This window comes from Falco cherrug, chromosome 11 (genome assembly GCF_023634085.1).
Source record: "Falco cherrug isolate bFalChe1 chromosome 11, bFalChe1.pri, whole genome shotgun sequence".
Taxonomy (NCBI): Eukaryota; Metazoa; Chordata; class Aves; order Falconiformes; family Falconidae; genus Falco; species Falco cherrug.
This window is the reverse complement of record NC_073707.1, coordinates 19,435,686-19,450,011: the sequence shown is the minus strand read 5'-3', so window position 1 is coordinate 19,450,011 and position 14,326 is coordinate 19,435,686. Positions and strand designations below refer to the sequence as shown.

General features: G+C 53.9%; 1 protein-coding gene across 1 annotated transcript in view; it reads right to left on the bottom strand.

Annotated features, from left to right (window-relative positions):
* The window catches only part of XXYLT1 (xyloside xylosyltransferase 1), a 37,368-nt gene that overhangs the window by 17,142 nt on the left and 5,900 nt on the right, over positions 1-14,326 (bottom strand). The window contains exon 2 of the mRNA XM_055724078.1: positions 14,060-14,207. Within this exon, the coding sequence (XP_055580053.1) occupies positions 14,060-14,207 (148 nt within the window). The remainder of the gene's footprint in view (positions 1-14,059; positions 14,208-14,326) is intronic.

Genomic DNA, 14,326 nt, shown 5'->3' with positions numbered 1-14,326 from the left:
CTGCCCACCTCCCTGCTCCCCATGGGGAGGGGGCTGTACCTGTATACTGGCTGCATTTCCCTGGCAATCCCAATGACTGCTCCCTCTGGGAAGCTCCCAGCTACCCCTGGTCTGCTGGGAGAGAGAGCAGGAGGCAATCGCTCTGTTTGCAGCCCCCAAAGCCACTGTTGGGACTAGAGACCCAGAGATGCTGAGAGCAGCCAGGCATGGGCAGCTATCCTCCAGCACAGGAATGTAGCTTTGCCATGTCAAATGCGTTCATTCCTTGGTGTTTGTGTTTCAAGCAGATGCTGGGCTATACAGCAGCTCTGAATTTTTTGCAGATCCTGCGCTAATCCAGGGCTCTTGGCAATTGGTCATATCTACCATGCTGTCCTCATTTAAGAGGGAAACAGCCCTGTGAGGTTAAGCAAGAAATATACTGCTTACTCTGCAAAGCATCCAAGCAGAAATATAAATCAAGGAGAAACAGTATCTAAGCCACAACCCAGGCTGTATCTCAATTTATTTTTTTAATATCCATCAGTCTCTATCTGCTAAAGGGAAAGGCCACACTCTCTTCAGCTGGCAGTACGGCAATCCCCAGGCCTACCTAGTATTTACCACCACCATAATCCTCTGTTTGCAAAGATTTAAAACCTAGGCGTAGTAATTCACTACAGGGTAAAGCAGGTCTTGACCTGAAAGCAATTTCCCTCAGCCCTCCTAACTGCCTTAGAAATTGCTAGCGCCACACAAGCAGATGAATAGGCTGAGCGGAGGTTTTCTGTAACAGGGAATAAGATGTATTCCAAATACCCCAAACCTCCCCAGTGGTCCATACCACAGTGGTGCAAAACCCCAGACCCTTTACACTACTGCACATGGGAATATCCAGACTAGTCACAAAGCTCCAGGGTGAGGAGACCCAGATCTCCAGGGCAAGGGGACCTCAGATCTACAGCACAAGCTCAGCCCAAGGGAAACACGGGGGAGCCTGAGCCCTCCAAGGCTCTTCCAAGGATGGGGAGAGGAGATGGGGTTCTCGGGAGGATCCCAGCACCACTCGCCCCAGTGCACAGCAGTCTTCTGACGCCTCATCAGGTTTCAATTAAATCAACCACGAGCCACGTCATCCGATTGTTCTCTAAAATTACCAATGAACGTTAACTGCAATCGATCACAACGGAGAATGAAAGCTGAGCGTGGGGGAAGCTCCAACGCCAGCTCTGCCTGCGCCAGCACCGCAGTGGGCGGCAGGCTCCGGAGGGTCCCTGTGCAGCCTGGAGGGTGCTACCCAGCAGCAGCAGCCAGCCACCCCCGAAAGCCTTGACCACAGCAGGGAGCAGAGCACGAGTGTAGCTCCAGTGCTGAGCAGCGATGCCAGCGCCACAACAAGCCCAGCATGGATACTCATGGTTTATTTACACAAACACGCTGGCTCATTAGAGGCTCCCTGTGTTTGGCTTGCCCCCCTGTGTGTTGGTCCCATGCTGTGCTGGCAGAGCCCCCCAGGATACACTAATGAATCAGACCCAGAGAGCACAAAGTACCTTTTTTTTTTTTTTTTTTTATAAGCAAGCATGAACTGTAACACCGAGACAAAAATGAGCATGGGTGACATTACATTAAGCGCCACTTTGCAGATGCAGCTTGCACAGATAGATTAATGGCCAAGAAGATTTCTCTGCCTGGGACTGGCAAGGGGCCAGGGACTAATATTTATGATGTATCACGCTCTTTTGCCCTTTTACCAAGTGCTTTGTCCTGACTGCCATGCGGGGGCGGAGGAATCGCGTGCTCTCTTAAGCACAAACTGCTTGGAGGGGTCCAGCTGGAAATGTGGGAAAAGGCTGAAAGTGTTTTGCTCAGCAAGTGCATTTTCTAACTTTGCCATACTGTATATTACCCTCTGCTCCATTCAACTCTGGCTCTCCCAGCCACAGTGCGTAAAGGGGAGTCATGCCACTCAAAGCAGAGATGATCTCCATTAGCAGTGACAGCTTTATGGCACAGGCCGGCCCTATTTAAAGCTTGTAATGTTTGACTGCAGCCTCATACCAGTAGCCACAGCAGGGCTGTTCTCTGGGCTTGGCTCAAACCCTCCCTCCAGCCACGTCCAGAGGAGGAAGACCAGCTTCAGGGATGTACAACCCCGCAGCGGAGTCTGCGGCGCTGGAAACAGGAGAGAAAGCCACCACCAGTACCCAAGTCACCTTGCACTGGGGCTCAGCTGCCAAAGAGAGGGAGAATCAGAGTCCACAGCAGGACTCCAGAGAGATGCTGGTGCAGACCCCCTCTCATGCAGGTGCTCCCTCCTTCCTCCAAGAGCAAGCAGGGGGGCACAGCAAGCAGAGGTCACTTCCCTGTGCCGTGCTGCCCAGCATCCTCTGTCAGGGCCCACAGCAGAGCTGTGCTGGCATGCAGGCAAGCACCCGACTGCATGCCGAGGGGCCCAGTGGGTTGTCTGGATGCCTTGAGAGGTGCCCAGGAGCCCCTCTGGCAGGGGGCAGCTTCTGTAGCAAGTCTGATGGCCCTTCCCGGGAAGCACCAATGCCACAACCTGCCCCCCGGCCCAGGGGGCACAGAGCAGGACAGGAGCAGGCAAGTGTGCAGCGAGCCAGACCATCCCACCAACATGTGGTGCGACCCTTAGGAGCCCATCGCTCTTCTCAGAAGAGTCAGGACGGAGCGTGAGTGGCAGCGGGGGCACGGGGAGGAGGGGCACTGCTTCAGCCGACCCAGCCAGAGCTCTGGGGATGCTGTGCAGCGAGCAACCCTGTAGCAACTGTTACTCCTCCAGCCCTTCTTGACCTGCAGCCACTGTTTGGAGCAGCCTGTGGATGGGCAGCCTTGAGCCTGCCTGTAGGCTGGGACTACTTTCCCCTAGCTTGAGTTGAGGGGATGTACTGCAAGAGATTTAAATAGTGGATTTAGAACTACAGGAAAGTACATGGATGATGGATGGAGGGTCAGGAGAAGAGGAGATGCAAAGGCAGCAGCCTCCATGGAGCCTGGTGGAAGCTGCCAAGCACACAAGCCTGTGGGCACAACTCCTTGGCTGCTCTGGGAATGCCAGCTGCCACCTAGAAACCTGTAGGGAGCAAAGGAGATGCCCTTCTCAGCTATTCGCATTCTCCTGCTCCGATGCTTTTGCCATCAGCAAGTCACTGCCTCCCCAGCACTGCAGGCAGCCAGGGCATCCACAGGTCACCTAGTGATGGCCAAAACTCATCTCTGGAGTACAACGTGCTATTTGAGAGGCTCCTACATGAGCTACAAACCTCCTGGACACCAGGCATGCCTGAGTAGGTGTGGGGAGCCCAGGGCGGTTTACCAACCGTGCATCGGGCTCTAACACACAGGCAGAAAAGCAAAAGACCCTGCAGCCCCACAGCCTGGCCTCTGCATGCAGCACAGGCTGCTCTGCCAGCGAGGTCACTTACACTTAGTCCCAACAACTTTCCCTGTATGGCAAAGCTGAGCCCAGATGGCAGGTGCAGGGCTGGGGCGTACCTCAGCTCCAAACCCTCTTCTTCCATACAAACCACACCAGATCTGAGGCACAGGCATGCCACCGCTGGCAGCCACCATCACTCTGTGGAGAGGGGAAAAGAGTGAAAACATTAACTTTGTGTCCAGGAACAAACAGCAAAATGGAGAGCTGCCATTACAATGCAAAGGGCAGAAGCTGTCCAGCAAATGGTTTGGTCTTAATTGCTGTTAACTAAGCAGTGGTTTAACAGCTTTACAGTAGAAGCAGCAAGAATTAAAACCTCCTGGAGGTGGTGTAGCTCTCCAGCCCACTGTGTTGGCACAAGCTCAGCTCACTCCTCAGGGTACAAAATCCTGCCTGCAGCTGGTCTGGCAGCAGAGGTGCTGCAGGCAGTGGTGGGATGGCTGGAGGGGACAGGCCACTGCCCTGCCAGCTGCTCTATGCCCACATCTCAAACACTCTCTTGAGGCAGTTGCCTGTCACCAATGCTGGCAGAGATCTGATCCTGCTCCTGCCATGCTCCGCACCAGGGTCTCCACAAACCTGTTTTTAAGGACCTAAACACCCTGCTGCACCATGCCAAGGAGGAGGGACCCCCCTGGCATAGAATCATAGAATTGTTTAGGTTGGAAAAGACCTTTAAGATCATTGAGTCCAATCATCAACATAGCACTTGGCATGTATCAGACAGGAGCTCCCCGACCTCCCAGCACCTCCCCTGCGTGACAGCAGCCACTTTTTCCGGCCAGAGGCTGGCGCTTTGCACCCATCCCATGCAGAGCAGAAGAGGTGAGATCAAGGAGGACACCACTGGGATTGCTGACCATGCCTCACATGCTGCATGGCCCAGGCACACTGCTTCACCGTTCCCCGCAGAGCCAGCAGCAGCAAGTCCTGCACCACAAGGAGGCAGGAGCCCCCTCCATCCTTCTGGAGACCGTGCAGGGGGCAATGGCCTCGCAAGGGCAGGGCGATGGGCTGCCAGATGTAGAGTGGCTCAGAGACCCTTCCTCAGGGACAGCAGCAGCTGCAGCCAGCACGGGTGACACTGCACGGTGAAGGGACGGGAGTGTCCCCTGCTGGCTGCAGCTCTGGGTGTTGCAGGGCTGCTGCCGGGGTCTTGGGAAGGGCCAGCTGGTGGCTGTGCTTTTTGCCACTTGATTTGAATCGCCAGAAGGAAGAAGGCCAGGAGGACCAGGCTGTCCGATTTGGGGTCAGCAGGGCTGGAGGGCTCATGTCTGCAAACACTGGGTACAACTGGACAGCCTCCCCTACACCTCTCTCCATCACTTTGAGTTTGGATCTGTCTACCAATGATTTTTTTCCACCAGGTTTTATAGCTCTTCCCATCACGACGGGGTGAGATCCCAAGGAAAAAGCAGGAGCTGTGAAGGACTAGCAGCAGCTTTCAGATCACTGCCCTGGGCAATAAACCTCTTGGAGCAGGGATGCAGCAGACCCTGCTCCAGTGGGCAGCGTGCCTGCCGGCAGCAACGCGTGGCTCTGCAAAACTGCCTGTGCTGGCTGCGAAACCAGGATCCTCCGCCCTCGCCGGCTCAGAGAGATGTGTGGCCAAGAAAAACACGGCTCCCACGGCCAGCACCAAGGCCAGGCACGGGCACAGGCTTGGCAACAGGCTCTGGAAGGTCCCTGTACAGCCCGGAGGGTGCTGCCCAGCAGCAGCCATCCACCCCCAAAATCCTCACCTGCAGCAGGGAGCAAGGCACAAGTGCAGCTGCAGTGCTGGGCAGTGATGCCAGTGCCACAAGCCCAGCATGGATACACACAGTTTATTTACACAAACATGCTGGGTTTTCCATCCTGCCCTTCATTAAAGACTCCCTGTGCTTGGCTTGCCCCCAACCCCCAGGTGCCGGCTGCCCCCAGCCACTCTCTCTCCTGCTGTCAGCAGGGCTGTGAGCAGCTTCCTCTCTGGCTGCGTCTCCCCCTTCCAGGCCTTATTTTTGCAACAGGCAAAGTCCCTCCCCTCTGCTTCCAGAATTAATCACTGCTGCCCCTGCAGCTGACCCCGACAGCACCGGAGAGCCTCACCCAGAGGAAGGCAGCCAAGGCTGGGCACGCATGAAGCACAACACGCTCCAGGGAGCTTGCTGCCAGTGTGATGGCGACTGGGGGGGGCTGCAGTCCCCCTTCCCAGGAAACAGTGCTGCTCCAGAGCCCACCCTCCCAAGGAAAGATGATCCTACAAATCCCTGCACTGTCAGGGCTTGCCACGGTACAGAAAGCTTACCTTCCACTGCCCACTTAAACACAGGTCCTTGCCTCTGCTGCGCAGCCAAGGGTCCCCTCTGCTCCTTGGGGCAGCCTAGCAGCCCCCTTCTCCCTCAAACAGCTGAAGAGGCTCCCCTCCCTGCAAACAGAGGCCAGGGGAGGGCAGGAGGCAAGGCGGGATGTGCGTAAGTGCCCCAGCTGCTAAGCAGAGCAGCGCAGAGCAGTGGCTGCTGCACAGCAATTCCAGCTTAACAGCTAATTAAAAAATTAGGCTGCCTGCCAGAGACAGATGACAAATCATCGCTACCACCCACACAGGGCAGGCACCTGGGTGAGCTTAGGGGTCTGGTGCAGCAGCAGCACCCTGGGTACTGAGGGCAGCATCATTCCGCTTGCCTTGCTCGTACCCCACAACCATCTCCAGAGGGATGGGGAAGACTCAGCAGGAAATGGATGTGTTTTGTTTCAGGAAATTAATTTTTCCTGTGCATCCAAGTGTCTCCCCACAGTCCATCAAGGTCTCAGGCACTATTTAACAGTGCTCAACACCTCAGCTCCTAACCAGACTCCAAGGCAGAGACATTGCTGTGCATGCAACAGCTTTCAGGATGGAGCTGGCCGTGCTGCTTGCTATGTATTTAATATATGGTGCCGTTGGGGGAAGAGTGTGAAGACACTTTTTGGAGCTGGAGGAAGAGCAGCAGTAAACCTTTTAATCAGACAAAATAAGGTTTAATTCCACGTTGCCATAAATTAGAAAGCAGTGCAGATGGAAAGTTGTGAAGTAACGAGCGGGTGAGATGGAAAGGGAAACCAAAAACAGATACAGGAAAATAAACGCATTAAGGTACATGAGCTCACATCCCAATTAACTGCACACGGTGGGGGAAGGGGCTGAAGGCAGATTTTGTCCTTGTTTCTTCCTGCTAAGCTCTAACGAGCTATGGCAGGGCAGGGAGCAAGGCCGTGGGGGAGAGCAGCCCTGGCATCAACGCCAGGTGATCCCCAGCAGCTTCCACCCTTCAGGGATGGGGGAAATGAGGCTGGCTGGGGAGGGAGGAAGGCAGCACCCACCTGCAGCACCAGGCACAGAGACCTGCTGCTCTACGAGGGGTGGAAACAGCCCCACGTGCCTGCCCCGGCCTGACAGATCTAGGACATCCAAAAATAATCACTGGTGGCACTGCAGCAAGGGGCGGCCAGCAGAAATGATGAGAAGCGACACCAACCCCAGGGGCTGCGGGTCACACCAGCCCCCAGCTGCAGCGCTGCCGCAGGGAAGGGGCCTCTGCCGTGCAACACACCCGCAGGGCAGCCAGGCACCTGCCGAGCAGCATCCACATCCCCTCATCACAGCAGCCCTTCCCGACGGCTCCTTTGCAGCAGGGCTGGGGCCAAGGGGCTCTCCTCCCAGGACAGGGATGTCCTGCGGGCAGCCAGAGGGGCTTAGCATCTCATTTTGGCAGGCGAGGACCCCCCTACCACGGCCACAGCCTCTGGCGTTTAGCTGGGATGGGTTTATTTAGAGGTCTGCTGTTGCCTGCTCCTAAACAGCACCACAAAACCAATTTCCATGGCACAACAGGCTTGTCCCAGCAAGGAACAATGGCTGGCACCACTCTCCCTATTGCTCACAAATCCGTCACCCCAGCCTCTTCTCTTCTCATCACAGGATCTGACATGAGTGCGTGCAGCCCAGAGACAGGCTGGGGAAGGAAGCTGGCTGTTTTTCACATGGCCATGGTGTGAAGCAGGGAGGGAGGTTATGAAAGCACACCAGAAACTATTAACACTCCCTCCATCCCTGTAAAGATGGAAAAATTTCCGCCCCAAAAAAATGCAACCCTCAGCTACTGCAGCATCCTGTGGGAACTGTGGCTTGGGAGCATGTGGCTCCAGGGCCGTCTCCCAGGACTCCACCAGAGACCTTAATTTTCTGTGCCTTTTCACAACATCTCCACTTTGATAACACACAATCAAGCCTGGAGAATCGGGGACACAGGAGTCTCCTCCCAGCACTCTCCCAACCTGCTGCATCTCTGCACACCCCCGGCGTGGTAGGGCTCAGCAACGACAGCATTGCTCAGCCAGCACGAAAGGATGATGAGTTACACAGTCCCCAAATGCTCATTTATTACAATGTAAGTCACTGAGTTTTGTGGGTAGCCGGACCATGCACCAGGAATTGCCCTGCAGCTGACAGGAGGAAGAAGAGGAGGTAATGCTTCCCCGTCCTCTGCTGGGCTCCACCTTACGGACCCCTGATGCAAGTTTCTTTGTTCATCATGTGACACAGGATTAACGCACTGTAACTCACTGCACACAGGCACCGCTGAGGGGAAACATCTCGTGCAGTCGCTGGCACGCTGTGGGCAATCCCGCATTATAGATTCAAACGTTGCTGCTGCAACAGCAAACCCTCATGCACAGACACCTACAAACGCAACAGACAACATTTTCAGGATGCTGCCTGCCTGCTTTCGCAGAAGTGCACTAGCAGAACACAGTCACTTGTCAAGGCATTGTTCCAACAGGCAGATCATTCTCCTGTTACCTCAGTGCTTAACCCATTCCCCGTGGCTCCCAGCTCTCCACAGCCAGCAGCAGGAGTGCTCCGGGTGCCCAGCCTTGGCACAGGCAAGGCGCCCTGAGAAGGCAGCGTGCAGCTCAGCACTTGCTCCAACACGTCTCCTCCCTGGCCTTTGCCCTCCCTCCAGCTCTGCTCAGTGGGAAAGGCCTAAGCTGACGCTCACAGACGCCGCTGTCTCTGGGCCAGGAGTTCCAGAGCAGGCAAAGGCTGATATCAGTTTCATGGGAGACCAAGCTGGAGCCAGCAGCTGGAGCCTGCTGCAAGCAGCACCAAATCCCAAGCAGGCTGGGGCTTGGCCATTAACAGGCAACATGAACAAACATCATTATCATCTGGTCTATGCTTAATAATCAGTAATATTCAGTACAGCCATTGATAATGAGCTAAAGAAATTGCCCCGTTCAGAGTTTGATGCCAGGGAGACCACTGGGCCTCCCACTTGATGCCGGTGTGTCACGGACGTTAGGTCCGGGCATCTCCTTCAAGCCAATGGCACAGCTCCCTGCCAGCAGCCACTTCCCCAGATACGGTGCCACTTACTGACTTGCAAAAGTCAGCCATGCTTCGCCCCCTGCCCCCAGACAGCCACGTCCCCACCAACATGCTCCTGCACAGCTTGCAGCTCAGGGAGGTCCCAGGCTTGGTGTCTCTCTGACAGCAGCTTGCAACGATTTCCTCTTCCATGAGGCAGCCCAGCATCTACAGCATCCTGCAGCAAGGAGCTCCACGGATCACAGCACTCTGTTTTAAACCCACCTCTCACCAGCTGTGCTGCTCTCCAGTTCTCGTACCAACATCTGCCTCGCACGGCTCACGACTCCACCATAACCCCCTCAACCAGCCCTCTCCCAGACCAGAGGGTCCCAGTCAGCCAGGTCTGGCCTTGACAGAAGTCACTTCTCTGAAACTCTTCCAGTTTTTTTCCAACAGACCACGCTGACAGGCCATAAATTTCAGCAATACTCAATGCTCGGTCCTGCTCTGCTCTCCTCCCTCATAGCTCCTTAACTTTGTTTAGTCACACGGAAGCTTACCCACTTCTCACACTGCTGCTTTGTTCCCTTACCAGCCCGACAAATAACCTTGCCAAATGCACCTGCAGACCAAGCTCCTGAGTCTTCAGTCAGCAAGTCCCCAGGTGTATCTTCATACATTGGATTCTGCTTCTCTTATCCATTGCCTCTTATAAGCTGCAACCGGTGATATTAATAATATAGTTGAATCTCCCCTCACTAATTTCAAAGGTAATAATTAGGTCAATTATTTCCTCACCAAATATTTCCTCCCAAGTATTTTGCAACACATCCACTTTCTTACCCAGTTTCCTAACATCAGAATAAACCAGATGGGGAATTGGCTCTTTGCCTTCTTGGTCCCATGTTTTCAAAGTATTTAAAACAGGCTGAGGGTGAGCCAAACAGCATTTGCCTCTTTCCCCAGCTGTTAGCTAGACACCTTCTGATGGCTCTCACTGTCTGCTCTCAGAGCCTTCTGCAGGCACATGGGTCATCTCTGGGATTCAGCAGGCATCAAAGCAGAAGAGAAGCTGGGCACGACAACGAGCCATCCTGTTGAGCTGCCTTCCTGGAGATCTCCAAGCCTAATTTTATATATAAGCTTGCAAGAGATCTCATTAGTGGAATTAAACATTGCAGCCACACCCCATCCTGCTCTGCACTCTTCCCTCCACTGCCTGTGTGAAGACACAGAGCCCTGTTAGCAGGAGCAGAGGCCCCATCCTTGCTGGCATTCCCTCTCCAGGCAGACATCCCAGCCACAGCTCTGCTCAGCTGCATCCCACCGGGGAGCAGAGCTACATTCCTTCCCCTGCCCACCCAGAGCTGTGCCAGGATTAATTATTAATTTAATTAATGAATTAAACCTGGAGGATGCAGCATGCTGCACGAGGGCTAACCTCACACAGAGCAGAGCCCAGGGCCCCTTGCAGCTCGTGCTCATCTCCCACCCTTTGTCAGCCCTCTGCCTTCAGAATGGGCCCATCAGTCAGAGAGAAACCCCAAGAGCTCCCCCACATGCTGCTGGAGGGGAGGAGGAGACCACATTCAGAGATGATGCTACTCCTCAGGGAGACTGCCAGCTGTTCTCACCGGACAGGAAACTGCTGCCTCCAATTTGTCAAATACCATCTTCAGTCAAGTTCTGCTAAATACCCTCGCTCCACGTGAAGCATGGTACCTCCAGTCAGGTTTCAGAGACTCCCCTTAGCTAACAGACTCCACCTCTCTGTCCAAGTTGGCAGAGATAAACCCCAAAGCTGCTTCTCCATCCTGTCCTGTTTTCCCTCTGCTCCTTCTCTTCTCCCACAGGGTCATCCTGCTGCAGCATGGTCAGCAAAACCAATGAAGTCAAACACCAAATGGCAGCTTTCAAAGCTCTGCCCAAGCTGGTGGATGTTGACATCTCTCCCTCAGTCCACCAGCTGCCGAGGAAATCCAGTTGCTAAACTAATTCTCCTTGAAAACTACCTGACTTGGGCCAAGGATGGGGGCCAAAAATTCCCTGGGGAGCCCACTACTTCCCCAGGCTGCCCCTCTGCCACCCCAACTCCTCCTCCTGCCACTCATGGCACCAGGCATCTGTCCTGTGATGCCTGCCAGGCAGACCTGCCCAGACATTACTCCTTCATATGTTTGTAGGGAGGGTGATAAAAACCTTGCCAGAGCCTCTTAAGTTACGTGGCTAAAATGACCAGTGATCGGAGGGATCAAAGCCAGTAAAAAGTTAGAGGCCATCACTGGAGGGGCATACTGAAAAGGAAAGCACAAAGGTCTAAATCCTTGTCCTTTCTCCTCCTAGCACTGCTCTGCAAGTCCCAAGACCGTTTCATGTCGTCATCCTGCAGCTTGTCCTAAGCCTGAACCCTGCCCACCCTCTCTGTGTGTACTTTTCCCATCACTCCTCCCTTGCAGAACTACTGCAATGCATTAAGCCCTCGTCCAGCTCCTTGGGCCTGGCCACACTGCATTAAAACAGGATTTATGAGCCTCAAGCACAGACAAGAGTTATGCAGTCTGCACTTCTGCACACTGCATACCAAGTCCCCAGCTGGTTTAAATCAGATTAACTCCACTGATGTAAGACATTTAAGGCAAGAGTGTTCCATGATTTACACCAGCTAAGAAGCTGTTATATTATAGTTTGGCAGCTACGGGTTTTAGATCTGAAGTTTTTTGGGCAAGGATCCCAAGCAACAGTGAAAGACAGAGCAGCTGAGTGGCAAAACCCATTTATTCTCAGCGCAATATGCACGCAGCCAGCACATGTTCCACAAAAGTCTTTAAAAAAAATAAATATCCCTGGTGTTCAGTTTTCAGTGCCGTTGGTCTGCAAAGGCAGTGTCCCGTCACAATCCCAAGGCTCCAAACAAATCACTAAGTCATGATACTATGGAAAAGTCTCCCCTCAAAAAATGATAAATTTTGGAAACTAAAGCCAGGCAACTTTAATGCAAAGGTCATTAGCTATTGGAAAAAAACTATATACCGATTAATACAAATACAAACAAACACACACGAGAGCTGAATATGCAGATCAAGGCCTTAATTTCTGCTGCAGGATGCTTAAGCTTCCCATCAAATCTGGCTTCCACAAAAAAAGGTGCTAACACTATGGAGCCAGATGTGCCTACAGAGGTGCACAAAAAGACGTAGCAGGTGAAACGGCACAGAAATGCACCAGGTAAAATGCTAAAACTGCCTGAAAAAGAAGGTTTAGTTCATTCTCCTCCAACTTAGCAAAGTGGTTTCTTCATGCCAGTAGAGGCTGGTTTGTCAGAACCAGGAGAGCAGCAGGAGCCCAGTGCCATTCCCATGCCACCCACAGCCTGCAAGCGGGCAGCAGAGCTGCAGCCTTCCCTGCTGCGTGCCGGCTGTGCAGGGATGGGGACAGGGAGCCCTGCCAGCCCCATAAATCACCAAGCACCCAGCGCAGTAAACCTGACCTCTCTTGCAAGGGAAATATAAATCAGCTTTACTAGCAGCTTCTGAAGCACAAACGTAGCTCATGAAACCGTAAAAATGCCTCTTTAAACATCCTGTGTCCCAAACAGACCACTGAAAGCCCTGTCAGGCTCAGGGAGAGCAAACAAGCTTTCCAAGGGACAAGACAACTCACGGGTTGACAAACTGAGAAAAGGCATTTCAGACTGAGCAGCTTCTTGCTGGCAGACGGCACGACACAGCTATCTTTAGCACACGGTAAAGACAGGGTAGGGAATCGGGAGGAGTGAATTAGCCAGCATTAATACTGCCATTTGTATTCAGCGTACTTCAAAGCGCTCGCAATGCAGACATCACCAGACACAAAAAAATATTACCCAAGTCAAATGGAGAGCTAAGTACAGCACATTTGCTGGAGCCCAGAGTAATCATCAGCGGGGGCTGGATGAGACCCTTGGGACCACCTCACCCCACAGCACCCAGGGGGACGAAGCAGGTCACCTCCTTGCCTGCTCTTCCCTAACACCTGCCCGCACAAATTAAACACCACTGCCCCGTTGTTTAATGAGCTAGCACGGGTGGCTGAGCCAGGAGAATAAGGGCAAGTCCAGAGAGAGCCTCCCGAACCAGTGCAGAGGCAGGAGCTACTGTGCAGAACCAATCTGGGACAGGGCTCAGCAGGGGCATAGGGGAATTGCACCCACTCACATCCCAGCAAGAGCAAGACTGCGCCTGAGATCCATGGTGGCAAGTCTGCAGAGAGTACTATGGCTGGGCAGACGCTCCAGATGCCGAGGAAGCTGCCGGTGCCTGCGGTGCTAGCCATGGGAACAGCTGCTTCAGCAGCACGCACATATGGGAATGGGCCACCACTGCATGCCATCCACAAACAGCTTTGAGAGGGTGGTCACCTCCTCCTGGGACAGATGCAGAGCCAGGCAGGAGCCCGGGGCTCCCTGCTGCCACTGCTACCTGCACCCTGCTGCGGCACAGGGAAGGCCCGTGGCCAGCCCAGGAGGGGATGCTGCCATCACCAGTGCATCAAGCCAGCGGGGAGCTGGCAGGGAGAGCCCAGGGACGAGCCCCAGGAAGGGACAGGCAGGGCTGGGGGAGCTCCAGGGAAGGGGGCTGGAACCCAGGAAAGCAACACCCTCCTCGTGCAACTGGTCCAAGGCTAGCAAGAATGCTGGTCCATGGAGAAGCACCCATATGCAGCCAGGGAAGGAAAACACAGCATTAACTGAGCCAAACCCCTTCTGCCAGCTGCCTTGTTTTCCTGCAGATTTATTGTTCCTGCACTCAGTAACAACAGAGTGAAGGCACAATAAGGAAACTTAAGTGATCAGTGGCTGCTAATCAGCAAAGCTTTCCAAGAACTCACCAAAGCCAAGAGGAAAGGCTCGACAGCTGCTCTCTGCTGATGCTTGCTAGTGCCCCAGCTGCACCACAAGCACGTGGCACCTTTCTGCTGACACCCCAAGGGGAAGGGGGACTCTAAACACACACAGGGCAAGCACGCTTGCTCCTGTCTAACCTCTCCTACCATCTCAGGGCACAAGGGCAGGGCCTGCTGCCATGTAGCATGGATAACCTCCCACCACTCACACCAGTGGAGACCTGGATGGGGATGGTCTTGGACCAAAGGGTCCGTCACTCTGCAGGAAGGTGGAGAACCCCAGAAGCCCACCCCAAAAGTTTATTAACTTTGTGTTTCAAACAGCACTGGATAGTATCTCCATGCAGAAGAAAAAGAAAGCCTGTATTGCCAGAGGCAGCTGCTGCGGCAGCTCAGCGGAGCCTTACCTTTGGGCATGATGCGATGCATGGCAACCGACAAGAAGAAGATCGAGTCGCTGTAGTAGGTTCCTGATCCAGCACTGAAGTGTTTCTGCATGGCTTCAACGATTGGAAACAGCTTTTCTGTCAGCTCATTCACATCATGGACTATTACCTGGGAGAGACACCAGAAACACCACTCAGCTGCCGCCTCTGGGGGCTGGTGCAGCTCTGGCAGCCTTTGTTCAGCCTGCAGCCGAATGGGGCAAGCACGGGAGGTTGTCAAAGCACAAA